This window comes from Aptenodytes patagonicus, chromosome 1 (assembly GCF_965638725.1).
Source record: "Aptenodytes patagonicus chromosome 1, bAptPat1.pri.cur, whole genome shotgun sequence".
Lineage (NCBI taxonomy): Eukaryota > Metazoa > Chordata > Aves > Sphenisciformes > Spheniscidae > Aptenodytes > Aptenodytes patagonicus.
Genome location: NC_134949.1, coordinates 76,978,513 through 77,004,214, shown reverse-complemented (window position 1 = coordinate 77,004,214; position 25,702 = coordinate 76,978,513). Strand labels below are relative to the sequence as shown.

General features: G+C 41.6%; 1 protein-coding gene across 2 annotated transcripts in view; it reads left to right on the top strand.

The window, feature by feature from the left end:
- The window catches only part of ITPR2 (inositol 1,4,5-trisphosphate receptor type 2), a 271,888-nt gene that overhangs the window by 163,901 nt on the left and 82,285 nt on the right, over window positions 1-25,702 (top strand). For both annotated transcript variants that reach the window (XM_076343386.1, XM_076343377.1), the window contains one exon: window positions 24,012-24,120. In XM_076343386.1, the coding sequence (XP_076199501.1) occupies window positions 24,012-24,120 (109 nt within the window). The remainder of the gene's footprint in view (window positions 1-24,011; window positions 24,121-25,702) is intronic.

The following is a 25,702-nucleotide window of genomic DNA, read 5'->3' as shown; positions in this document are numbered from 1 at the left end:
CAACAAAATCTAATGTTGTTTGATAAGATCAGGTATACTGGTTGTGCATTTGGGGAATATTCAGCAAATAATATCACTTTATATGATACACATTCTATTATCCTGTATTTATTATATTTCCAAGAGGAAGTTATTGTTGGAGTCGCTTTTTTATTAATAAGCATCACAAAATGGTATTTTTTCTGGTGTTTAGAGGTTTTTCTCTTCTATTTCTCTTCCTCTGTTCTTTCCCTTCATCTCTATACACGCAGTTAACATACCGATGTTTAAATATACATTGCGATGTATAGTTATATAACCCTGTCTTGCAAAGCGCTGAAAAATGAACCCTGGCTTTATCTTCTGACTATTTTTTAAAACTAACAGTTTTTGTATATAATCTAGCACTATCAAAAGACAGGGGGAGGCATGCTGCAGCTACATAAGGATCATTTTACACAAATCAGAACAAAAATAATACAAATCATACCCCAACAAATATCATATGCTACATTTCTGCTAGCCAGCAAGTCTTAAATCCAGAGTGTATAAATGTGTTTCCTAACGAGTGGATACTGAGTTGATTTAATGAGTTGGTGATGCAGCCGGTGACTGCTCATTATCATCAGAGAATTTAACTTGCTGCAGCAACTCGGAAAATAAATGAGTGTAGCTCAGACTGGACCGTGCTGTGAGCGAAACGAGAACTTTTCCTCTGTGCAGCTTTAGCAGTCTTCGTTTTCTCCCGCTTCGTAGTAGCCCTTCTGAGCTGCGTGTAGGATCCTTTTAGCACCCATCGCTAATCCATCCAAGGAAGGGTAAGGAAGTGGTCCCAGACCCTGCCTCTCATGAGCAGAGGCAGTGCCCAAACAGGTAAGCAGAATCGGAGGTCTTGACAGCTGGAGATTAACAACATGCTCCCTCTCATAATAAATGACCGTTCTTCTCCCAAGCTGTGGCGAGAGAATATCAGGACTCCAGTTATCATCTAACAAGCATTACAGGAGATAAAGGAGCTCTAAAGGTGCGGAAAGCTCTAAATAGAACTTGAGCAGGTCAGATCGCTAATGAATGAGAGCAAGTCAGGAGTCCTGGTTAGCTCTGCCGGTGACTTGGTATGGTGTTAGACTGGTTGAATGACAACACGTTGTTCAGATACCACTTACGGAAAGAACATAATGAAAATCTTCACGTTTTGATAGTTTTTGCAGGGCTTCATTCCTTAGGTATCAATGTGCCCTTAGAGCTGTGGGTTAGTAGATGCTGCAGAAGCACAGCACAAATAATAACAATGAAATTTGTTTTATTTTAGAGTTGGTAGAAAACCAATGTCCCTCTAGTTTAGGGTATAAATACAGTAGAAGGGGTTTGTGTGTTTGCACTTCAAAACAAAGGTTCTTTATCCTTACAATATACAATTAAAGATAAAACTGATTCATTTTCTCCCTCCCTGGTGCAGAGTTTTAAAATCTGGTTCTGATTGCTCGTGCTTTGCTGCTGTTGCATGATTTTTAGACAGTGCTGGAACTCAGAGATGTATGTAATGAAACTTTAAAACTGTGTCGAGTTTTGGAAATGTTCACCTGTTTTTTTTAAAAAGCCAGCCTACAGAGAATTTTAAAAATAGACCAAGTCCTCCTGGAATTCAATTACAGATGCCTGCCAGCTGCTTCCCCTGCCTGGGACCCGCATTTCTAGCTTCTCTGTTCCTCTGGATGTTCCTTGCAGGGGAACAGCCCGTGTGACATGACTGATGAACAGACAGATTGGAGAGAGAGGTGCTTGGGTATGGACTCCCCTGCCATCCCTCCATCCCACCTGCTGCTTGGGCTGTCCTTTCATAGTCACGATTTGAGCTGTGCGATTGTTGTACAATGTGGATACCGGCTGTGCGGCTACTGCTGGGACTAGCACTTTATTCTCAGGCTATGTGCAATGGCTTTTTGAAAAGCTTTTTATTTAGGCCCTGTAGCACTGCATCTTACAAAAAACATTATAAGAATCCCATCTTCTTGGATCTGTATTCTGGCTGAGTTCACAGGCACACATTATATCCCCCATTTGCTAAAACACTGAAGTACAGACCCTGAGCAAAACCGCAGGCTTCATTTCCCCAGAAAATATATGCAGATTGTAATATATTTGCCCATAAATGCATATATGCTGGATTCTCCCATAATATGGACCCTGCCCTTAAGGAATTGTTTCCAAACTTGTAGTGCAGGGTCAGGGGGAAAAAAAAAAAAAATCTGTGCTTACTTATTAAATTACATGTACTCTCTTTTGTTGTGTATCATCCTTTTTGGTCTGGTCGCAGATGATTCAGCTGTCCGGTTCCAGGAGAACATTTTCCAGCAATGTCGTTTGGATGTAATCCTCCTTCTGGTATTGTCCTGTTTTACCCCCATAGGCTTTCTGAGCGTGTGTGCCCATCTGTGTGTGGCTGTGGCAGGAGCTTTCCATCCAGTCTAGCTGTCTGCAGGATCTCACTGGTTCTGTGCTGCCTTGCTCTCTTGGGTATCGTTTTACTCTTTGATTGGGAAGAATATGGTTTGAGGGTTTGTGGCAGAAATTCATTTACTAATTCATAGGGGAGGGAAGTGGGGGAGGGGAGGGAAGGGAAATAATTCTTTGGTACAGAACAACAATCCTCCAAGGACATAGTTACAGCATTTCTTGTTAAAGTACAACGTGTTTGTTTTCAAATCGTGTAGAAAATGCAGTGATTCTGTGGCTTAGGCTATTGCATTCTTAACACACAGCTATGATGCTGGGGCAGATACAGCTGTTCCTGGGCTGAGCAGTTCCCTGCTTCATGTCTGGTCCCACTGATTTCAGGGGAAACTACTTATTTACAGGTCTTCACGTAGCATGACATTGCTGCCTGACAGCTGGAGACATGAAGTTGAATGCTATGTTTGATTTGAGATTTCTCAGTGATTTTTAATTTTGATGCAGGGATCCTGCCAGAACTGCATTTAGTTAAGAACCTGATCCATAGCTCCAGGATGTGCCTGCTTGCAGCATGCATTGCTGCCCTGCATTAGGGATCCCTAGACTAGCTCCACATTAACTCATTAACTAATTTCACTAGCAGCATTGTGCAGCTTCCCTGTCTGGTGCTGTCTTGTTCTGTGTTTTCTGAGGTTCCTCTCCGTAGTGTTGCATGGATGCACCCACAGGCTCTCAGGACCTGAGTTCAGATTTGGTGTTAAAATTGAGCAGTTGTTTGCTTTTTGATATGTAGATTTTATTTTTTTTTCTTCATAAGATTTTAAGCTAAGTTAAAGGTCAATGCTTCCAAGTTTTATTTTTAAAGGAGCCCGATACCTGTGTGATAAACGTGATGAAGCTGATGTCTGAGAAGCAGAAGTGCACATAGCTAGTCAGTGGAGCTGACAGATTTCAAAGGGCTGTAGCTGGTCGTGTAAACCACTAGCTTGGATGGTTTTGATGTAATGCTGTTTCCAGACAGTGTGGGGATTGCATGTGCCAGTTCTGTGTGTTGCCAGACAGAAACCACAGCAATTCACCCTCAACATAATTACCACCTACAGCAAGGCTAGCAGCTTTTAAACGAGGAGGAGTGGGATTCTTTCTCTGGGAAAACATCAAGGAGTTTATGTCTTGCTGTAAATCTACCTAATCTCTTCATTAGAAGGGCAAGGAATAGCAACAAACATCAGCCAACATTGCACATAATTAAATATTTTTAAAATACTCTCTTTGATGTTAAACTGTAGCACAGGCAGAATCCAGAAAAATCGGGTGGCACTTCTTACAACTCATACAGTGTTAGCGATGGTTTTGGACGTGTGGCATAGCTTCTGTTACATGTGGGGCTTTAATGTGCATTTTCAGTACCTCGTTTCCCTCTATCTGGATGCTAAGATTAATATTATTATAATTATAGCTCTAGCCACTTACAGGCTTCTTTTGGATGGTTGTTTACTTAAAATACCAGGGAACATTGTTAGAGGGGAAAATACCAAGTTATTGAGGTTGCTTGTGTGTGGATTGGGGGGGGGTTGTGTCCTTCATGGAGTGCAGACATGCAAAAATAGATACTTGGGATTTGATTGTTTTGCTGTGCTGATAGGAGTGACAGATTAGGGAAATGTAAGGTGGCTTCCTTTGTACCTGATCCAAGTCCCATTAAAGCCAGTGAAAAGAATTCTAATGATATTAGAGCCATGACGGGATCACTCCAGCCACACTTTCCTTGTACCCTTGCTGCTAGCATTGCACTGCCTGCTCAGTGTTCACTGTGGGCTGGTGTCTGGATTCCCCTCCTTTGTGTTAACTGAGCAGCATAAAAGGATCAGTCATAGCAAGTAGGAAGTTTTTGACCCCTGCCCACCGAGAAACTGGTCTTTACTGGTTTAGAGGTTTCTCAGTCATTGCACCTGCTCCTCACTGTTACAAAACTAAGGTAGTTGTAGTTCAAATGTTGATGGGGAGAACTTAGATCAAAATTAAGGATTATTTTTTGCCAATAACTCTGACTGCGTGGGGACCTAAGCACCCACACTGCTCTCAAATAAGCTAGGTGGGCCCTTGGCGCCATGTTACTTTCAAATCTGCCTACTTAGTTTGCAGATAGAATCAGTTACTTTGGCATTTATGTGATCTATATTACTCCTTCTTGTAATTACGAGCGCAAAGAAGGGCTGGCTGATATTAAAAAAGTGGTCTCTTGTGGCACAGCGCTAGGGTATTAGTCATTTGGACGAAGAGAGTTTAGTTTTTGCTCATGCCCTTTTGCATTCATATAGTGTGTACCACAAAGGCTGAAAGATGGTTCTGTGCTAGCAAAAAGTTAGGGTGCCTTCAGTGCAAAATTTATTACAGTGTATGGAAACTCACCCACTGCCAAAAACATTTGACAAAGCATGGAAGGAGTCCACTTTCCTTGGTTAGATAGGTCTGCAAAAAGTTGGAGGAATACATGTTATTTGATTATGAAACATTGTAGGTATGCGCATCTGTATTCAACTGACTCTTATGAGCTGAACGTACCTGACAGGCGCGCCTATCTGCATCTGAGATCAGCTCCAGCTTCTCTGCTTACTTCTTAGCTTGTAACTAGCAGCTCTTCCAGCACGTTGTTGTTCAGCAGCCGTGCCTCGTGAAAGGGTTTGACCATTACAGCTTTGCAATAAATACATCTGTAATCTTGTTGTAGAATCATCTCAATTAGTGATGTAAGAGCCAGCTATGAGCACCACATTCGATCCATGGGAGCTCCTAGTTGTGGAATAGTTTATATTATCATAAATCTCCTTGAGATGGATTTTTCATCCCCTGAAACGTAGCACTAGCCTCACCTGCACCTGAACTACTTTTGTGTATAATTTAATACCAAAAGCAGGAGAAAGCGTCTCAAGTGATTTCCTGTGAACCTTTGCTCTAGGTGAGGGAGGAGACAGATGCATTCACTGTCTGAAAAATGGTTGACTGTTGGATCAATAGATCAGATAGTTTGGTGGACAGGGTGAATATCCTTTGCCACTATTAGACACAGTGGTATGAAGCAGATTTTCTATTGAGAGTGTCTGTCTGCCAGGTGGAGTGGTGTTTAGGCCAAGAGGTCTGCAGACTGCCAAGGCTTGCAGTCGTGAAGCCATGCTTGTCCAGCTGAGAAATCTATGGCATCTCTCGACTACTGAAGGCATTCAGTAGGCACACAGCTTACTGCCCAACAGGCACATTTAGCATCTCTCCACAAAGACCCAGTGATCTTTGAAGGATGTGGGAATGCAGTATAACATTTCATGTGAAATAGCTGTCCTGTAGTGTGGTCAGCATGCGTGGTAACCGTAAACCCTGTGGTAGAGTTACAGAGTAACTTGTGCTGTTGAAGGGAAACTTTAAAAGGGAAAGCTTTTTGTAATCAATAATTGAGTTATTTTAACTCCAGCTGCATCTCCTTATGCCTGTGTTGTGTTGGCTCAAGTTTGAAGTCCTAATTTAGGTAAAAGTTTAGACAGGAGGATAGTATTCTGAGACAAGCTGCCTACCTGCGGGTCCCGTTATCATCAGTGCGAGCCGAGGACCACAGCATCTTTCAGGAGCAGACTGTAAATTAAGGCCTGCAAGAACTGGCCATTTCCTCTCAGTCCTGCTTTTGTCTTTTGCTTTATGATACAAGATTTATATTCGCATGTCGAGAAACAGATCATAATGGTTATCTCAGAATTCGTTGTTATTTTGCAGTGTTTTTATGAGGCCAGTAGCCTAATGCTGCAAAGTTGTTTGTAATGTTAAGCTTCTACACCTAAAGCAGTGAGGTATCCATGGTAACTGTCTTGCCTGTACACGGTACCCCAGGCTGCCTTTTCACACAGGTCAGAGCACGCACATTCCCAGATACTGACTCAATTTAGTCTGCCTTAAACATCAGGTATTTTTAAAAAGGCACTGGCTCTGACTTTTTTTTTTTAATAGCATTTCCTATTTAATTAGCCATTTGAGCCTCTGCATTCTGCTAGTGAAAGCAATATAAAAAGCCTTTGCCACTGTAAATACGTCTGTTGCCCAGACCTATTCAAATTAAACCTAAGTCTTGTGCTGAAAATGTTAAGGGCTTTGCAGCAAGGAAATTCCAAATGAAAGTTTCTACTTTACCATTGAAGCATCATCCTAATGTGAAGTTTACAATAGCACGATTTCATCTAGGTCCTCTGTGAAGTACTCGGTATACTCAGTTTCCTTTGACTTTTCTTGTAGTTGAGGGTGCTCCACGATTAGACCCTGAAGATTATCCTCCTTCCTTCCCCATCTTCTTGTTGATTTGCAAAATACATGTTCATTGAAGATTTGTTTCTGTTCTAATCTATAATGATTTTTTTTGCTGTTGTCTGAGGTACTTATCTGCATATACCAAAGCCTGAGGAAAATTCTCTGCAAAACTGAATGCTGTCAGTGCTTGGAACTTTTTTCACCTGCCAGCCTACTTCCTTCTTAAGCTTGTCCTTTTTTTGACATAATTTTGCTTCATCTTGTTTTGTTCCTATAGTGAATCATGAGGTGCGTTTCTTCTGAGTGTTCAGGTTAGAGAGTTGAGTGTGGAGGAGGAAGAACAGGCTCAACTTTTAACCAGATGCTTCTTTCCCAAATGCTTGCTTGCCCTTTTCCAGTCTTCTCCAGAGCTGTTTTACCAAACAAGGAGGCATGATTACCAGAGTTACTGAGGGGGAGAAGCCACAAATCAAGTGTCACATGTATTATAATGTGTCATTAGTATAGCCAGGGGACAGGGAGGAAAAAGGCAAATTCAGAGGGGACAAGAAGGAAGGAAAAAGATGGAAGACAGCAAAGCAGGAGAGACAAAATCCAGATCCTCTCCCGGTCTTCTACATCATCCCTTCTGCGCTATATAAATCTGTCAAGCTTTTGGCTGAGTCTTGGCAGCTCTGGGTGCCACAGCTAGAATACTAATACTTGCTTCTACGTATAGTGAATTTTAGGCCAGAGAAGGACATTAAGTATGTAGGCGGAGGCATCTGCATGACACTCAATCTTTAGCAGTCAAAAAGCCATTTCATCATCGAGTGGACTAACAGGGAGACAGAAAGGCGCTTAATAGGTATAGGAAACCAATTTATCTAACAAAGTCATTGCAAAGTTGTAATTAATCAAAAGAACTAAATAATGGTGACATTCTGGGCAGCGTTATTTAGGGCTAAATGAGGGATCTGGTGTTCATAGGCTGTCATCAGAACTGAGAAGCCTGATGCTGTGGCTGTCTCTGCCATGCAAAGGCATTCTTTAGTGTCTTAGAGGATGAGGTATTTTGGACTTTGGTAGTACAAGAACGGAAAAATCATCTGTGGGAGGCAGAAGGACAAGTTTGGAGAGTTACCTGGCTGAGCAAGTGAGTGTGGGTACCCAGGTCAACACCAGCAGAATGTCTCACTGAAGAGGGTGCCTAGAGCTTCTCTCTAAGAAGCTGCCTTTTGTTCAAAAGCTAAAGTGTTTCTACCTGCCATCGTTTTTATATAAACCAGTAGTATTTTGCTAAGCAAAGATGACGACAGATAGATGAAATGCAGACCTTTTTCATGTTAGGATTTTGCTAATGTACTCTCTTGTTATGGCAATTCTGCTTTTTGCCTGTTGAATGTAGGGTTCAGGCTGATATTTTGGGTCACTATAATGCTCTGCTCTTGGTGTCTCCTCATCAGAGATGTCATAAAAACAATTCTTCTCTTGAATCTACATTGCACTGCACTGCACTGGTTTTTGGATCCAATACAAATAGGCTTGGTACACTTCATGTTCTCTTTTAAACACATGTGGATTGCCAAAGAGGACCAGACCAGAGGATTAAGAGTGCTGTCTCTCTGTGTGGCCATCCCCAGATGCTTCAGAAGGTCTAAGAATCCCCACTGTAGGCAGAGTTGAAGTTTTCTATTCTTTCTGAAGTCTTGGGATAATCCTTAACAGTAAGATCATAAATCTGTGGCCCCTAAAGCATGAGATTTTGTCTTCTTTCCCATAGTTGTTTTTTTAACATTTGCTATTGTAACTGGTTTTGCTTGTTGTCTATAGAAATGCCCAAATCCTCTTTGAGTTTTGCTGAATTCTTGGCCTCGGTGACTTCCCATGGTAATGAGTTCTGCCATCTAATTATGTGTGGGTTAACAAGTATTTCTTTATCACTTTTTCATAGACCATCTTTACATTCCATTGAAGGTCCCTTCTTGGGTGGGAGAGGAAACAGGAATTCCCAACCTCCCCATCTCCTCACCATTCGTACTTTTCTGTACTGCTGTCACATCTTTTAATCTCTTTTCCAAGGCAAGCAATCGCAATCTTTAATAGCACAGTTTTTCCACACCTTTGTGTGCTCCCAGCACTTCTCTGAGCCTTCTAGGAGATGGCAACCTGTAGTAAACACAGAACTTCAGATGAAACTGTGCCATTGATCTGACTTAGGGCGCTAACTTCTATACTGTTTCCCACCCTACTCAACCTTTTGACAAGGTTTTCATGGAGATACGCTAACTAAATGCAGCAGCAACGCTGCGTTCAGAACAGAGGATTTTACTAATAATCAGACTAGCCTAAGCTGTGAATTATGTAGCCCCCGAAGACTGTTGGTGGGTTTTGGTTTGTATTCATTCAAAGCATGGACTGGCTGGCACGCGTATACAGTCTAATTTCCAGTTATTGGAACTGTAAAGTTCATCTTGGTTTTCATAATGGCATTGAGCCCTAATGTTGGGATGTTGCATGGCATTTATCAGAGAGATGTCATTAGTGGGGATATCGGTACTCTTGAAACACAGTAGAAAAAATTGTAGTCAGTTGTAGGACCTCCAGAGCAGGTTTTCTTCAGGCTCACCGTCAGTCTGTGCTGTACTTAACAGCTCTGAAGAAGCAATATGACATTGTATTTCCATAGCTACATGCTGTGCATGTAGGAATGTTCCAGTGATAATATATTTCTTCTTGGAAGCAATAGAAATTTAGGCATTATAATGGCAACAGCTTCATAATAAATGTATACTAAAATATATTATGATGAAACAGCTACTGCACATGTGCAGCAATCTTATCTCTGACATAAATAACTCAGCAATTTTAGCAAATATTAAATATAAAGGGGCAATTTAATATTATGGGTGAACAGCTTGCATATTAAATTTTACATAAACATGAATCTGTCTTTTAGTAGTCGGAATGTGAAAAGCTGAGACAGCCTCATGAAAATGTGTCTTCGTCTCTCCCTTGTCTCTAACTTTGAACAGCTGATGTAATTTCAAGCAAATTTTGGTCATTTTTTCAACCAATTCTAGAGTTGCTTGAATTTGGGGTTTTTTTTCTGTTCGACCTAGAAGAGAACTTTTTCCTGATCTTGTGAAACTCAGCATTTAGAAATTGCTGCTGCTTCTAAAATAAGACGACAGCTAAGAAGCTATTGAACTCTGGCATGACAGCTAATATACCTCAGAAAGTTATTAAAAACAAAATGTTACTCTCTTAATAACGTTTCAGTTTCATTCAGCAACTTTGGCTAATAGGAACGGTTTATGAAACTTCTGCTGCGGTGTTACACAAAGTCAGAATTATTTCCATGGCACTCTTCAAAGGATGTTATTAGGTTTATTTGTTTGAACTGATGAAATCTTAGACTCCAAGAGTAGAAAGCTAATATTGGCCTCTAATTTAAGAGGGAAGATTGAGAACTGCTTTGAAAAGAGAGAGGTTTTTCCTGGTAAAAGATGCTTTCAAAAATCAGAATGTCTGTCTGTCATTTGGAAGAGACGCTCTGTTATAAAAACTTCAGATATGCCAAGAAGGACCAGCTCCAACACCAAGTCACTGCAGTTTTGTGAATCAGTAGGTAAAAGCCAGGATATGCCCCAGATAGGTGCTTAGCCTGCTCGCTTATTAATGACATTAATGGGAGCTGAGGTAGCTTGGCCTAACCTAGGGTCTAAACCAAGACCTGATTCCTCATTCCTGGGGAATAAACCTGCCAAACACTTTTTTCCAGGCTCCCGAGCAATTCAGCACTCAGGTTATCGTAGAGCCCAACTCTTCACATGGTAGCACGGCCTTTGCCAGAACAGAAGCAGAGCTCAGATCTTCAGTAACTTCATTTTAGTTGTAAGATTACCATTTCTCATACTTTGTCAAGGGGTCCTTTCCTTCTAGGATGGCCTTACCTCATAATCTTGGATCACCATTAATTCTTAGTTACTTGGGCTCCACTGCTGGCAGTGGATGTGCTGATTTGCCATTTGAGGAAGAGGAGATGCGGTGCTTTGCAACGATAGCCAAGTGTCAGCAGCTACGTCCTTGCTGAGAGTCAGTAGCAAGGATCTGAGCTCCTCTTAGCACGCAGTATTAACAGATCTGCTGGAAAAGGTTGCTTAATATTTACTTGATATTTACCACCCCTGGCAATGAAAGTCATGAGTCAGGCTCCTAAAAATGATGAAATTAACTTTGGTTTGGTTTCTTAACGATCAAAAACCCAACAACATATTTTGGTTTTTTTTTCTTTTTGTTTTTCTGGCCTTCTGGCTCTGGCCATACAGATTTCACATCTCTGAGTACTATTCCTGGGACCAGGAGCACCAGAAATTATGTCGGGGGTGTGTGTAGTTTGGTTTTTTGTTTTTTGTTTTTTTTTTAATTGGGAACTGGAATTTTCATACAAGCACATAACTCTAGGTGCTAAGCTTAAAGTTCCAACTATTGTGAAAAGGATAATACAATTGGGAGAGTTGGCATTAATGGAAAATTCTCAATTAAGTTTACTGGAGAATTATTCAGACTACTGCTTTTTTTAAAACCAGGGAACATGAATTATAAATATTTTCAAATTATCCCTGTCAAAATGGATAGCTAATAAAGACCAAGTGCTAGATTTCTAGTGTTGTCTAACTTTGCTCTACTTTTCTGTTAGTCTGAATGCCTCCTAATTTCATAGATGTAGTGAAATCAGTGCAGTAGCTGGCTTTGCTCCAGGTGGAAATTGTTCTCCTCTGTTTAGAAATGGAGGAAGATGCTTTGTTTTCTTTGCCATGCTGTGCAGTATAGAGCAAAGGGAGAATCTGCATATCACTGCCAATTAGCACTTAGGACATCTCATGCTGTATCTTGATCCCATCCAGGCTATTCTTTTGAGCTGTTGTGCGCTCATTTTCCAGCAAGGTAGATGCTAAGACTATGTTTCCATATACTATTGATAACACTGGCAGTTTAAATGTTGCTGCTGCCCTGAAGTGCCACAAGGTTGGCTTCCTTTAGGTGTTCCCGTTTTGCTGCGTGGATAGGAGCTGCTTAAATATGTTTTGACTAGCTGTTTTCCTTTGCGGTAGCCACAGTCTGTGCTAGACTGTAGGAGTGCAAACTCACTTGGCCCAGCTTTCTATGTTGGCCTTTCAAGAATTTAAAGTACATTCAGGTCTTTCCTTTTAAGCTGTTTAAGGCCTGATTTTGTACAGTCTTTAAGCACCTAAAAATGCAAGTATACTTGGAGGTAGACGCGTGTGCACACACACACAGTTTTCTCCTTAATGCCTGAAGTCAAATAAATCAGCAATAATTTGGTATCTGTTTTCATCTGAGAATGCAATGGGCATTTCTCAGAAGCATCAGGTGTGTTGGTCATTTTGTCAGGCTAGTTCTCGGGGCACTATAGATAGGGCTGCTGATCATTGTCAAAAGCACACCTGTAAGTCATGAGAGGACAGAATCTGGTGGTTACATGTACTGAATGTTGTGGCGTTCAGGCAGGAATGAGTGGCATTAGAGGAAAAACAGTTGGTTTTGATGAGGTCTTGGGATTGTTTCGAGACAAGGCATATGTCCCGTGATTATTTTGCAAGGTAGTAAATGCTGAGAATTGGTTCCTTTTAATAGCACTATCTTTTTTTTTTTTTAATAATATAGACATACAGAGCAGTTCTAGCAGAGTAATTAATATTAACTGGGAATATTTGTATGTATTGGAGAAAGTGTCACAAGTCACAGTTTAATGACATTTGCACAGTAAAACCCCAAACCATGAAGTACTCATTTGGTATTGATAGAACCCAGAACTCATATCAAATCCACTGAAAAATTTCCGGAGGCCTGGTAACCCGGATTGCAAAATAATCCTGATAACCCGGTTTGGAAAATGTATAGGTTCCTTCAAAGGTAAGCGGTGACATACGAGTACCTGGAATGCCTTAGAACAAATTCCGAATTTCTGAAGTGTCTTCATCAATCTTTACTAGTAGACAAGGACGAAGTCGAGAAATTAGTGGAGCTGATGGTGGGTAAAAATGAGCAGGTGAAAACTGAAATACAGAAGTGATTTCTGAGCCTCTTTGAAAATCCTGAGCCAACAAGTGAAGATCTTAGCATGTCTAATTCAAAATAGGACAGGCAGTATGTCTGCAGTGCATCCCTTACCTAGTAAATCGGGTATCTGTAATGCTTTGGCTTTGAAGTTCAACATAATAGCAACGCGGTGAAACAGAATAATGTAATGAAAATACTATTTGGCCACTTCTATTCTTTTTCCCTAGCTACCTGTTTCAAATTGCTCTTAAAACGTCAAAGCACAGTAGTGCTCGTAAGTATGCATCTGGAAATTAAGTGTCTGTTTTGGTAAATATTCACATTAGGACACTTAGGCGTAAATTTTTCTTGCAGAGCATGGGGAGTTCCACACAGAAATCCTGTTAACAAATAATAGGATTTGTGTGCGTAACTCCATGTGCATCACTTTGAAAGTTTACCCCCTGCAGCATAAGAGTTAGATAATTTTAGTCTTTGAAAATTATGCTTTTCAGATCTGGTCTTTTTATACAGTATGTTATTGATGGTGCAGTCATAAATGCTTCTGAATAATCGTGATCAAATTTTACATTGTTTTCTTTCAGTGGTGGAGAACTTGGGTTATTGTGTGTCTCAGTGCTTTGTCTTGTACTGGAGAAAGTTGCAAAGGAAAAATTACATAGGTGCAAACACGATCTGTTTTGTAAGTGCACAATTTATGACTGCAGATGGAAACCATGTAACCAAGTGAGCAACAGGACAAGCGACAGATATAAACGATAATATTTGCCCACAACAAAGACCTGTTCTGTTTATACAAATGCTGTGATGATATGTAGAGATCTTATATTTTGACAAAAAACTGGACATTTGACAGCTAGTAATATTTTATGGGTCTCTAGTAAAATTTTATAATATACAAAATCAAACTGTATTTTAAAAATGTTTTCTTCTCAGTCTAAGTCTGAATGCTCCGATGCTGAGATTTTCACTAATCCAAACAGTTTTTCTCTCCTGCTGTATTCATAGTGGAGACGCTTTTTACAGATACTGCCAAAAAAAAAAAAAAATCTTTCTTTTAATATGACACTTTCCTGAGTTTCTTCAGGGTGCAAAATTGGACAGTTACCAGGCAAAAACTGGTTTTCTTGCAATGTGTCCAGTATTCTTTTCACTATCCATATTGAAAATAGACTGGCAATAGCATTTCTTTTGCAATATTTTGGCACTTAAGCTTCCAGCTTTCTATGGAACCTGGAACTGCAAAGGAAAGAAGAATTAAAAGACTGCTAAAAAAAATGAACTACTTTTTTAAACCACTGTAGCTTGGTTTTAGAGAAGGGTCGTTCTTGTGGTTCTTTATCTGAACCTGTTAATGAATGTCTGCACTAGTTACAACCTCAGGTTTATCAGTTAGCATTTGTGATGTAGGCAATTTGTATTAAGACAAGTGGGATTAATACCAGATTTGTGTAGGATTGAACAATGGCACATTTAAAATGTGGGGTGTCTCTGTCTAATGAGAGACAGCTGAGAGGTGTGGGTGGCCAGTTCTGCTCTCCTAGAACTGTGTCATGAAGTCTGGTGCATATTTTGTTTTTTTTTTCTTTTTAGAGCTGTATAAAAACTTCTGCCAGGCAAAGTACGTGTCTGTTCCTTCTCCTACTGAAGTTGCTGGCCAATCTCCCATTGATTGTAGTGGAAGCAGAGCTGGACACCAGCTGGACCCAACCTCATATTTAAAAGTGCTTTTTCCCTGGGGTGAATAAACGCCCCAGTGTGCAAATAACTCTGCTGTTGGGTGTCATATTTTACTGGTGAAAATATATCCGTTTCAACTATCAGTTGGCTATGAAAACATCTTGTTGCAAAAAGATCAAAACCAGGAAAAAGCTCACTCTGTGTAAAAACAAACAACCAACCCCCCAAAATAAACAACCTCCCCCATGTCGCGAGCCCCCTGGAAGTTGCTGGCATCATGAAGACACAGATTTTCCACTTTGTGGACATAGTAGGAGTCCAGACTCTGGGGCTCTCTTCCAAGCTCGTGCTTGTGCAACACCATGTGTGTGGTAGCTGTGTGCCTCAGTTCATCCATTTTGGAGATGGGAAGATGTGTGCCATCTTACATTTCAAGAGCAGGTTGAATCATAATTTAAAGGGTTATAAAACTTCCATGCTTGGTATTTTCACAGAAGCCACTTGCACAAAACTTATCTGTCCCCTACCATGTTTTGTCTCCAAAGGAAATAAGGAAACAAAATAATGTGAAAATGGTTGACAAACAACAAAAAAAAAATCCTGAAGCAGACACTCAGACCAAGCAGAATAATTTCATTTGTAAATGATGAGAAGAAACGTGTGGAAGTAGGTGTTTTTTAAACAGCCTTCATAGAAAGGCAGGCTTCTAACCTCATCTATATTTACTACAGGAAAAGTTGGCATGATGTCTTCATAGATTATGTGAGATGACATATTTTTGTCACCTAGCTTGTTCTCCTAATGTAGACCACAAGATCTTCAAATAGTTTCTGTCTGAGAAGCCACCTAGTCGCGATTTAGTAACTGCCAGCAATAGAGACTATCACACCTCTTCTTAAGCTGTTCCAATAGCTAAATGCCATTACTGTTATATATATTAAAAAAAAAAAATCATAACCCGCAAACTGAATAACCCAACTGCCTTTACCTCTTTTCTAGCTCAATATCTCTGTCTTCAGCTTCTCACCAGTGTGTCTTACACCTTTATCTTGTAGACTGAAGTCATCCATTATCAGATTTCTCATGTAGATAGTCAGAAACAGAGTTCATGTAGTTCATGTCTAGACTGATAAGCTCGGTAGATTGAAAGCCTTGAATTTCTGATGAGAAGGCATGTTTTATTCCCTAATCACTCTCGTAGAGCTTCTCGAAACCTAATCCAATTTGTCAGCCGCCTTGTTGAATTGTGGACACCAACTTGTGATGCAGTATTCCTACAGTAACATGCCCCTGCATGTGGAGAAGTAAGATAGTCTCACGAATCCTACATAATATCTCTTGTTATCCTTCCCAGAGTTGTGTGATTTTGGGGAGTTGTCATTCCACTGATTTTTCTCCCAAGACCTTCCGCTCTTCCCCAGAGTCGTGGCCTCCTAGAAGAGAGTCCTCCATTTTATGGTGTTCAGCATTTTATTGTTATTACTTCTATAACTAGATGTACAGAGGTTTGGACATAATGAGGCTCATATTGTTTGCATCTAGTTGGTTTAATAAATGATGCCTAAATTGTTATTAGTGACTTGACCTCATCCCCTTTTCTTCTTGTGTCCTTTCTAAACGCTATTAATAATTATTTTCTGTATTCTTCCATTTCATTGAAAAAAAAAATCAGGCAGACAATAAATATTCCATGAGGTTGCTCATTAGAAGCCCATACACTCGTTTATGATTTCTTGCTTTAAATTGCACGTTGAATTCTGTCAGTCACTTAGCTGTTAAGCCATTTGATAACTATCCTTGTGGGGTTACTTAATCAAAAATTTTGCCTTACAGGATTGTGTCACACTACCAGTTTATCAAACTTTACCAGAATGATATTTTCATTATTAGCAAAACCAGAAGATGATCTTCAGAAGTTTGAGAAGGTCTATTTTTCTTAAACCCATATTGAGGCAATAATTACAACAGGATTATAACTGCCATTGGTTTATAGTAGCTTCCTTTAATTTTGTATTAGTGGAGCTCAAAATCAGCCATTCCTTTGTTTTTCCCAGAATTGGGAAAAACCCACTGCAGTGAGTTTGTTATCAGTAAAAAGTATAAAAAGTACTCCGTGTACTTTTTTTAAGAGTGTCATTGCACGTTAGATTTTTCCCAGTTCTCTGGGATTTTGTTTCTGTTTCAAACTTTCTGAAAACCTGTATTAGTAGACCAGAGACCCCAGCCAGCTCCTCTTTTATACTTGGCTGCAAGTTATTCAAATCTGAAGATTTATCATGCCTAAATTCCGTGCATCCTCCTGGACTAATATTGGAATATAATCACAACATCATCCACTGTAGCATAGAAATGTTTGTTAGACGTGGCTGCCTATTCTGTGTTATGACTGACAATCTGCGCATTTCCACTTCACTGCTTTAATGTAGAGTGAAAACCAGAAGAGATCACCAGATCATCTAGTTCAGCCTTCCGAACTGATCATAAGTATCATTCGAATTCCTTAAGAAGTGTGCAAAGTTTTATAAGACAGGACAAATAATTTTTGGCAGTGTTAATACAGTGAGCTGGTGCTGATGCAGGTATCCACGTTAAGCCTTACGTACCTCTCAGCCACCGCTTCCCCACGCTGAACACCCCATCCTTATGTGGAACCAGCCTTTTGCAGGCTCGGAGAAGGAAAGTGAATAAACCATTGTATTAAGGCATTTAAATCAAGTTTAAAGACCAACTAGTATAATGAAATACGGACTGAGAAAATGTAATTTGTTTGTGTCTACATGTTCCTATTGGAATAACTTTTCCCTATTGGAAACTTTCATCTGTCAATCCCTAGCTATTTAAAACTGCAACAACAATAACCAGTTGTTGCTTTCTTGTGTCCTCAGTCTTTATCCTAGCTTTTGTTAGAGACAATACAGTGGTATTCATGGGTAACAATAAGGCTGTTATGTTTCATTGTGCTTTTTCCAAAGCTATACAATGTTCTAGCCATTATAGAAGGATTGCAGTCAGCTGAGTGATGTTTACATGCCACTTCCATACCCTAAGAAGAGGTATAAGAGAAAGTGTATTGTAGCCAGCAGGGGAGAGATTCAGCTTGGAAGGTCAGGACTTCTGCCATGTGTAGAAACCTAGTCGGGGAAGATAGCACTGTGCTGCCTAGTGTGCTTTTATATTTGGCCTCTGCTTCAGTAATGTGAGTCTCAGTAATAGTTGCTGCAAACTTCTTATTCGTGCTACTGCTGTGATCATTTGCTTTTGGGCAATATTAGTTTTGTGACTGTACTAAGTTAGGAAGCAGTTTACAAGGACATCAATGGCATGGCTGTCTCACTTGCCCTGGCAGCAGTTTGTCTCGTCTGCATGATGAGGCTGTTCTTGACTATGTTTTTTGACAGTCCCATAAAAGCATACCCAGACACCTATGCCAGCAGGATCACCACTTTTTCTGGGAGCAGGGTCTTTCCAGCATTTTCTAGTATGGTGCCTCACACAGTTTTTCGATAATGGGATAGCCTACACAGCACCAGGCTTGCTGGTGTCAGATGGGAGTCACCTTTCTCAAAGGGGGAAGGGGGTCTTTGCTCACGAGCTAGCAGGGCTCACTGGCAGAGCTTTAAACTAGACTTGATGTGGGAGTGGGATAACATCAGGCTTGCCTGTGACAAGCTGTGGGATGACACGCCAAGGTTAGAGGGACAGTGTGCTGGTGAGGGCCCCTCAGCCTGTTGCTCTGAGACATGCTGAGTACACTGCAGCACACTTGAAGTTTTATGGAGATGAGCCAGGGGCTCCTGAGGTAATCAGAGCCAACAGGGAAACACCAGTGAAATACCTCAAAGGAATTAAGGGGTGTTCCTCTAAGAAGGTGACACGGCCAACAGCCCAGCTGAAGTGCCTCTACACCAATGCACGCAGCATGGGCAACAAACAGGAGGAGTTGGAAGCCACTGTGCTGCTAGAAAGCTATGACCTAGTTACCATTACTGAAACTTTTTGGGACGAATCCCATGACTGGAGTGTGGCTATTGATGGCTACAGGCTGTTCAGAAGGGACAGGCGAGGAAGGAGCAGCAGAGGCGTTGCTCTCTACATGTTGGATGGTTGGACTCGATGATCTTAGAGGTCTTTTCCAACCTTAATGATTCTATGATTCTATACATCAAGAAATGGATAGAGTGTGAAGAGCGGTCTCTGAAGAATAGCCACAAGCAGGTTGAAAGCTTATGGGTAAGAATCAGAGACAGAGGCAACAAAGGGAACCTTGTGGTTGGTGTCTACCACAGGCCACCTGATCAAAGGGAGCCTATTGATGAAGCCGCCTTACTCCAGCTACAGGAGGCATCGTGCTCGCAGGCTCTCATCCTGCTGGGGGACTTCAGCCACCCTGACTTCTGCTGGAAAAGTAGCATGGCAAACTGTAGGCAATCCAGGAGATTCCTGGAAAGCATTGAGGATAACTTCTTAAGCCAAGTAATAGACAACCCTACCAGAGGGGATGCGATAACTGGACCTGATGGTCACCAACGCAAGTGAGCTAATTGGTGATGTCAAGGTTGGAGGCAGCCTGGGCTGCAGTGATCATGCACTGGTGGACTTTGTAGTCCTGAGGGATATGGGTCAGGCGAAGAGTAAAGTCAGGACCCTGAATTTTAGGAAAGCAAACTTCCAGATCTTCAAGGACCCCCTGGGAAACTGCCCTCAGGGACAAGGGAGCAGAACAGAGCTGGCGGATCTTTAAGGACGCTTTCTATAGAGCGCAAGAGCTCTCAATCCCCAGGTATAAGAAATCAGGAAAGGAAGGCAAGAGACTGGCGTGGCTGAGTCGAGACCTGCTGGTCAAACTAAAGGACAAGAAGGAAATGCACAGGCAGTGGAAGCAGGGACAGGTATCCTGGGAAGAGTATAGGGACGCTGCCCGGTTGTGTAGGGATGGGGTCAGGAAGGCCAAGGCGCAGCTGGAGCTGACCTTGGCAAGGGATGCAAAGAATAATAATAAGGGCTTCTACAGGTATGTCAGTCAGAAAAGGAAGGTCGAAGAAAGCGTACCCCCCCTGATGAGCAAGAATGGCAAACTGGTAACAACAGACGAGGAGAAGGCTGAGGTACTCAACAACTTTTTTGCCTCAGTCTTCACTGTCAGCCTCTCTTCTCACACCTCTTGAGTGGATGGACCGCAAGACGGGGACTGGGGGAGCAAAGTCCCTCCCACTGTAAGAGAAGATCAGGTTCATGACCACCTGAGGAACCTGAACATATGTGTCTATGGGACCTGACAAGATGCATCCCAGAGTCCTGAGGGAATTGGCTGATGTAGTTGCCAAGCCACTCTCCAAGATATTTGAAAAGTCATGGCAGTCAGGTGAGGTCCCTGGTGACTAGAAAAAGGGAAACATTGCACCCGTTTTTAAAAAGGGTGGAAAGGAGGACCCTGGGAACTACCGACCTGTCAGCCTCACCTCTGTGCCTGGGAAGATCATGGAACAGATCCTCCTAGAAGCTATGCTAAGGCACATGGAGGACAGGGAGGTCATTTGAGACAGCCAGCATGGCTTCACCAAGGGCAAGTCCTGCCTGACTAACCTAGTGGCCTTCTGTGATGGAGTGACTACATCAGTGGACACGGGAAGGGCTACAGGTGTCGTCTCTGTGGACCTCTGTAAGGCCTTTGACACGGTCTCCCACAACATCCTTCTCTCTAAACTGGAGAGGTATGGATTTGATGGGTGGACTGTCCGGTGGGTGAGGAATTGGTTGGATGGTCGCATCCAGAGGGTAGTGGTCAACGGCTCAATGTCCAGATGGAGATTGGTGACGAGTGGTGTCCTGCAGGGGTCCATATTGGTACCGGTACTGTTGAATATCTTCATCAATGACCTAGACAGTGGGATCGAGCGCACCCTCAGCAAGTTTGCAGATGACGCCAAGCTGAGTGGTGCGGTCGACACGCCAGAGGGACGGGATGCCATCCAGAGGGAGCTGGACAAGCTGGAGAAGTGGGCCCGTGTGAACCTCATGAGGTTCAACAAGGCCAAGTGCAAGGTCCTGCCCCTGGGTCAGGGCAACCCCTGGTATCAATACAGGCTGGGGGATGAAGGGATTGAGAGCAGCCCTGCCGAGAAGGACTTGGGGGTACTGGTGGATGAAAAGCTGGACATGAGCCGGCAATGTGCACTCGCAGCCCAGAAGGCCAATTGTATCCTGGGCTGCATCAAAAGAAGTGTGGCCAGCCGGTCGAGGGAGGTGATTCTGCCCCTCTACTCTGCTCTGGTGAGACCCCACCTGGAGTACTGCGTCCAGCTCTGGAGTCCTCAGCACAGGAAAGACATGGACCTGTTGGAGCGGACCTAGAGGAGGGCCACAAAAATGCTCAGGAGGATGGAACACCTGAAAGGCTGAGAGAGTTGGGGTTGTTCAGCCTGGAGAAGAGAAGGCTCTGGGGAGACCTTGTTGAGGCCTTTCAGTACTTAAAGGGGGCTTGTAAGAAAGATGGGGACAAACTGTTTAGCAGGGCCTGTTGCGACAGGACAAGGGGGAATGGTTTTAAACTAAAGGGGGGTAGATATAGACTAGATATAAGGAAGACATTTTTTACGCTGAGAGTGGTGAAATGCTGGCACAGGTTGCCCAGAGAGGTGGTGGATGCCCCATCCCTGGAAACCTTCAAGGTCAGGTTGGACGGGGCTCTGAGCAACCTGATCTAATTGAAGATGTCCCTGCTCATTGCAGGGATGACCTTTAAAGGTCCCTTCCAACCCAAACAATTCTATGATTCTATGAGTTACGTGCTGGAGGTGACAGGTGTTTCTGATACATTGTGTGAGCATTTGCGCGTTTCTCAGCTCTGGTTCATACCATTGGGCTCTTCCACTCTTTGTAGTGGCAGCTAATTTCACAAGACTCAGGGAAGTCGTGTGGCTGCCCAAGGTCATCACAAAGGGGGTGAAGGTCCCAAGCTTGCAAATAAGTGGGCTGAGTCTGAGGGCGCGTTTTTGACACAGCTGTCAGGCAAAGCATAGGTTCTACCACATTCCTGCTTTTCAAACACGGTGTCCTTGACTTTTGCCACTTCAGCTTCTAAGAACTGTAAGTGTTGTCTGGATTTGTGGGAGGTTGAGAGAGGGAGTGAGAGAGAGCTGGAATCCTAATGATTAAGACTTGCTCCTTGGGGCAAGAAATGAAGTCCACGCCTTAGTTTAGATATGGGTGGAGCAGGATTCCCCTTTCCATAGCCAGCTGGAGAAGTATCTTCATCTCACTGCTCCTCCTGGTGTCTTTGAAGTTAACAAAGCAGGAAGAAGATCTGAGATTTGCCAACAGTTACTTGCTTCCAGGCAGTAAGACCCAAGTGCTAAATCATTCAGTTTATTAGTCAAATGCTATTTCATGGTCTTAAACATTCTTCCTGATAAAATAAAGGCTGTTTTGATTGAACAATAAAGCTTGTGACCACGGGTATTATTCTTAACTATATATAGATGGCTTTTGGTGTTTCTTCCCATGACTGCACTGTGACTGTTTATATAATTTACCATGGCGCTCTTGTTAGTCATCAACAGACTGCATAGATTGCTGGTTGAGGATGTTGCCTCAAGCTGAGTGGTTAATCAAGTGGTATGGCAAATGCCAGTCTTTCTGATTAAAAGATCTTGTCTCAATGCAGTGCCTATTCTGGATCGGGCCCTAGTCTGGAGTTAGGAAGGGTTTCTGCTCTATGATCCTATTTGTGTGATATGATTTTATGATTCTGTGATATATACGCCTGAGAGAGTTTGAAAAGGGACTTTATCCTGGTTCTTAGTCCGTGTTTCTCAGTTCTGGTGGGAACTTTTTCTTCTTCAATAATACGTTTGGCTTCTTCAGGAGATGTGAAAAATGAGGTTCACTTTCCTCTTAAGACACTGGAATTTGGTCACAGCTAGAGACAGGATGTTGAGCAGGAGGAGCTGGTGCTCTTAGCCATCTCGAAATCTCTTATGAGCTTGGTTAGTGTACCTTGTCCATGCATGCAGGGTTAAACTCCATCACAAACTAGGCTGGCAAGGAATCTGTCTCTGTGTGAGGTCCTCAGAGACTTCTGGTTGTTTGTCTTCCTCTGTAGCATAGAGCACGCTGGCTTAAGCTCACCTGGAAAATCCACCTAATAAATTCCCTGGCACCGCAAATGTGTAGGTGATGCTTTTTATTTTTCTTGCAGCCATTGTATTTATGGCTTTTGATATTTTACTATAGGCCTTGCACTTTCCTTGGCTGTTTGAGGGAACTCTGTATAGACTATTATCAAATGAAAACATCAAAATACGAGAACTAGGAAAGAGTGGCTGTTTTGTGTTGTCAGGCTACACATACAGAATACTGCATTCTGGCACTTGAGGTGGACAAGCCCATTGTCCTTGAGGTCCATGAAACAGTGAAGCCCCACTGTAGCATGTGGTTGCTCTTGGAAATATCACTAAGTTAAGAGAGAAGTGGGAGTGTGGGTAGTGCTTCCTGAGGTGTTTCTGGGACTTGCTTCCCCACTCCTTGCTGTCTGTGGTGGCCATAGAGATGTTTCAATTGAAAAGTTGACTGCTGCACTAATGTGCAGGCGCTGGTGAGCTGGTAAGTACTGAGACTGCTTCCGGTGCACATATTTTTAAGAACTGTTTTTCATTAAAACCAGTAGGTGAGTAAAAGTAAGGAAGAAATTGTCCCATTTTACTGCCAGGCTGTTGAAATGAACAGTTTTTCTCCTTCTGTGGTAATCATCAGAGACCTTGCCGTACTTTTTTCTTTATAAAATCTTAGGTTACACATACACCTACAGTTGTTGTGTCATCTACTGCCTCTGTAAAGCTGAGTGTTGACTGCAGGTGTTCTCAGGAGACTGAAGGCAAAATAAAAATGCCAAGTAATTGGTACCCCCCACTCTTAATTCAATGTGCCTTGTGTTGCAGAACATATGCAAAATGAAAGGGAAGATCTTCAGAGAGCTGCATGCAAATTTTGACTGGTTGTGGTTTTGGAAATAAAGGAACAAGGACATACAGAGAATGCTTTTTAAGCTATTCTATCAAATGTCATATCTCTTTTAATATTTCATGTGATGTGGCTTCTTTCAGATGATCAGCTGGATTATCTGAGATCAGAGAAAAGGGAGTGATACTACTCAGCTGCAGGAAGTAGGAAGAAAGTACTGCCACGGCAGGGTAGGGCACAGACACACTGACCGCAGAGCATTGGCTCTTTGTAGAATTTGTTTCAATATACATATCTTACAGATAGCCAGTAAAAATTATTGAGGTGGAGGTATGTGATTTATAATCAATAAGTTTAAAAGAAACTTCAAAGAAAGTTTATACAACAGTATTTTAGAATTCTTCCCATGAGATTTGTTAGATAAGACCATTAGATGTTTGTTTTCTGGACAATTTTACTATTTGTATGCTTACTAATTATAATGGAAAGACCTAATAAATTATGTATCTATGTTAAACAGCTTGCTTTTCAAACAAAGGAAATTGGCCACAACTGTAATTTCTTCTATTTTTATCTTTCTCTTAAAGGGCAACACTTTAAGGAAAATACTCCTATATCGCTACTTTAAAGGAGAATATGGAAGTGGTATGAATGGGCCTCTGTCTGCCAGCTACGGCAAAACTGCACAAGTGGGAGGTAAATCAACACAGAACATTTAAAGAGAACAAAATTAGCAGCACCATTTTTTCTAATAGGCACATTGGAAGTGCTCCAGGGATTCAGTTGGTAAATAAATCAAACACATTCTGTAACCGGTTAGAAGAGAGGTAGTGTCAGACTTTTCCTATTTTTAAGTTGCATGCACTTGTCTCAGATGGCTGGTGTGCATTTGGTGGTACTGAAGTAGGGACTTTCCCCATGCCCCCCAATCAATCATTCAATTCAGTTCCAATTGGTAATACCATTTTAATTTGCCAGTAAATCCACATCCAGAAATTCAGCAAAGCACAAAACATTTGAACAAAGATGTTGCTATTCCTGGAAACTAAAAATTTTTTTGAAATTCTGGATCCTTTATTGATATATGAAAAAAAAAAAAAGATATAAGGAAGAGCTTTTCACAAAGATACTGGTTAGGCAATGGAACAGATTTCCCTGAGAGGCAGCAGAATTTGTCAGTTCTTGTTACAACTTTACCAGACAAGACTCAGACAAACCTGCTCTAACTACCATGAGCAGGAAGTTTGAGTAGATGATCTCTGTAGGTCCCTTATAACCTAATTTTTTGTATGATTCTGTTCTAGAAGCCACGGGAAGTTACTGTAGGGAGGTTTCTAAGAAAACCCAAAATAATGCATGTCTCAGGAAATGAGGCAGAAGCTAGGTATAGAGCCAGGTCAAAATACTTGCCATTGCATTTTCAGCATATATTAAAGGCATGCCCAGATTTGTGGGCATTTCCAGATGTTACCCAACTGATCCTCCTTGACTATTTCAGTGTAGGCACTGGAAATGTTTACAGTCTTAATATCCTGTACACCAAATTTTGTTCCCTAACAAACAGGAGAGTAAAGATTTCCTTTTTTTTTAGTTCTCTCTCTAAAAAGTGTGTGTGTGTGTGTGTGTGGCTTCATCACAAAGTCTGAACCATTTTAATCATTTAATCAAAGCAGTACTGACTGATTAAAGCAGGACTGTATTTTTCCTAATGAAGTAGATGCAGTTACATCTCTCTAAAAGCAAGTATAGCAGGAAAGATGATAATCTGTGGTAATAAAAGATGGTTGATTTAATGAGCTAATACAATTTAACAAAATTCCTTAAAACCACACCTTTAATTTGGAATAACTCAAGTCTCTGTTCTTAAAGAAGATCATCGTGATGTTAATGGCCTAGGAGTTATATTGGCAAAAGCATTTAGCTAGAAGGTCATACCCATAACCAGAGTGGATTTACCAGACACAATCTTTGTATAGATTAGGCCTGAGATTGAAAAGCAGATTTAAAAGTGGTCTCAGAGCACTGACCATACACACAGTTTAGTGTATGCAGCAGTGGAATTAAAAAAGGGGTTCGGTGGACAAATCAGTGTCATTTCCAACTTCTTTATTGTCTGAATATCACGACAGAGCAATGGTTCGGGGTTTTGTTTTATTTCTTATTCTTGGAGCCCAACATTGCAGTTTCACACAAAAATCTTGTTTGTATCAAGGGGAGTTTTGCCTCAAACAGAATTTCCAAATTAAATTTATTACATTGCTACTGTGTGCATAAGACA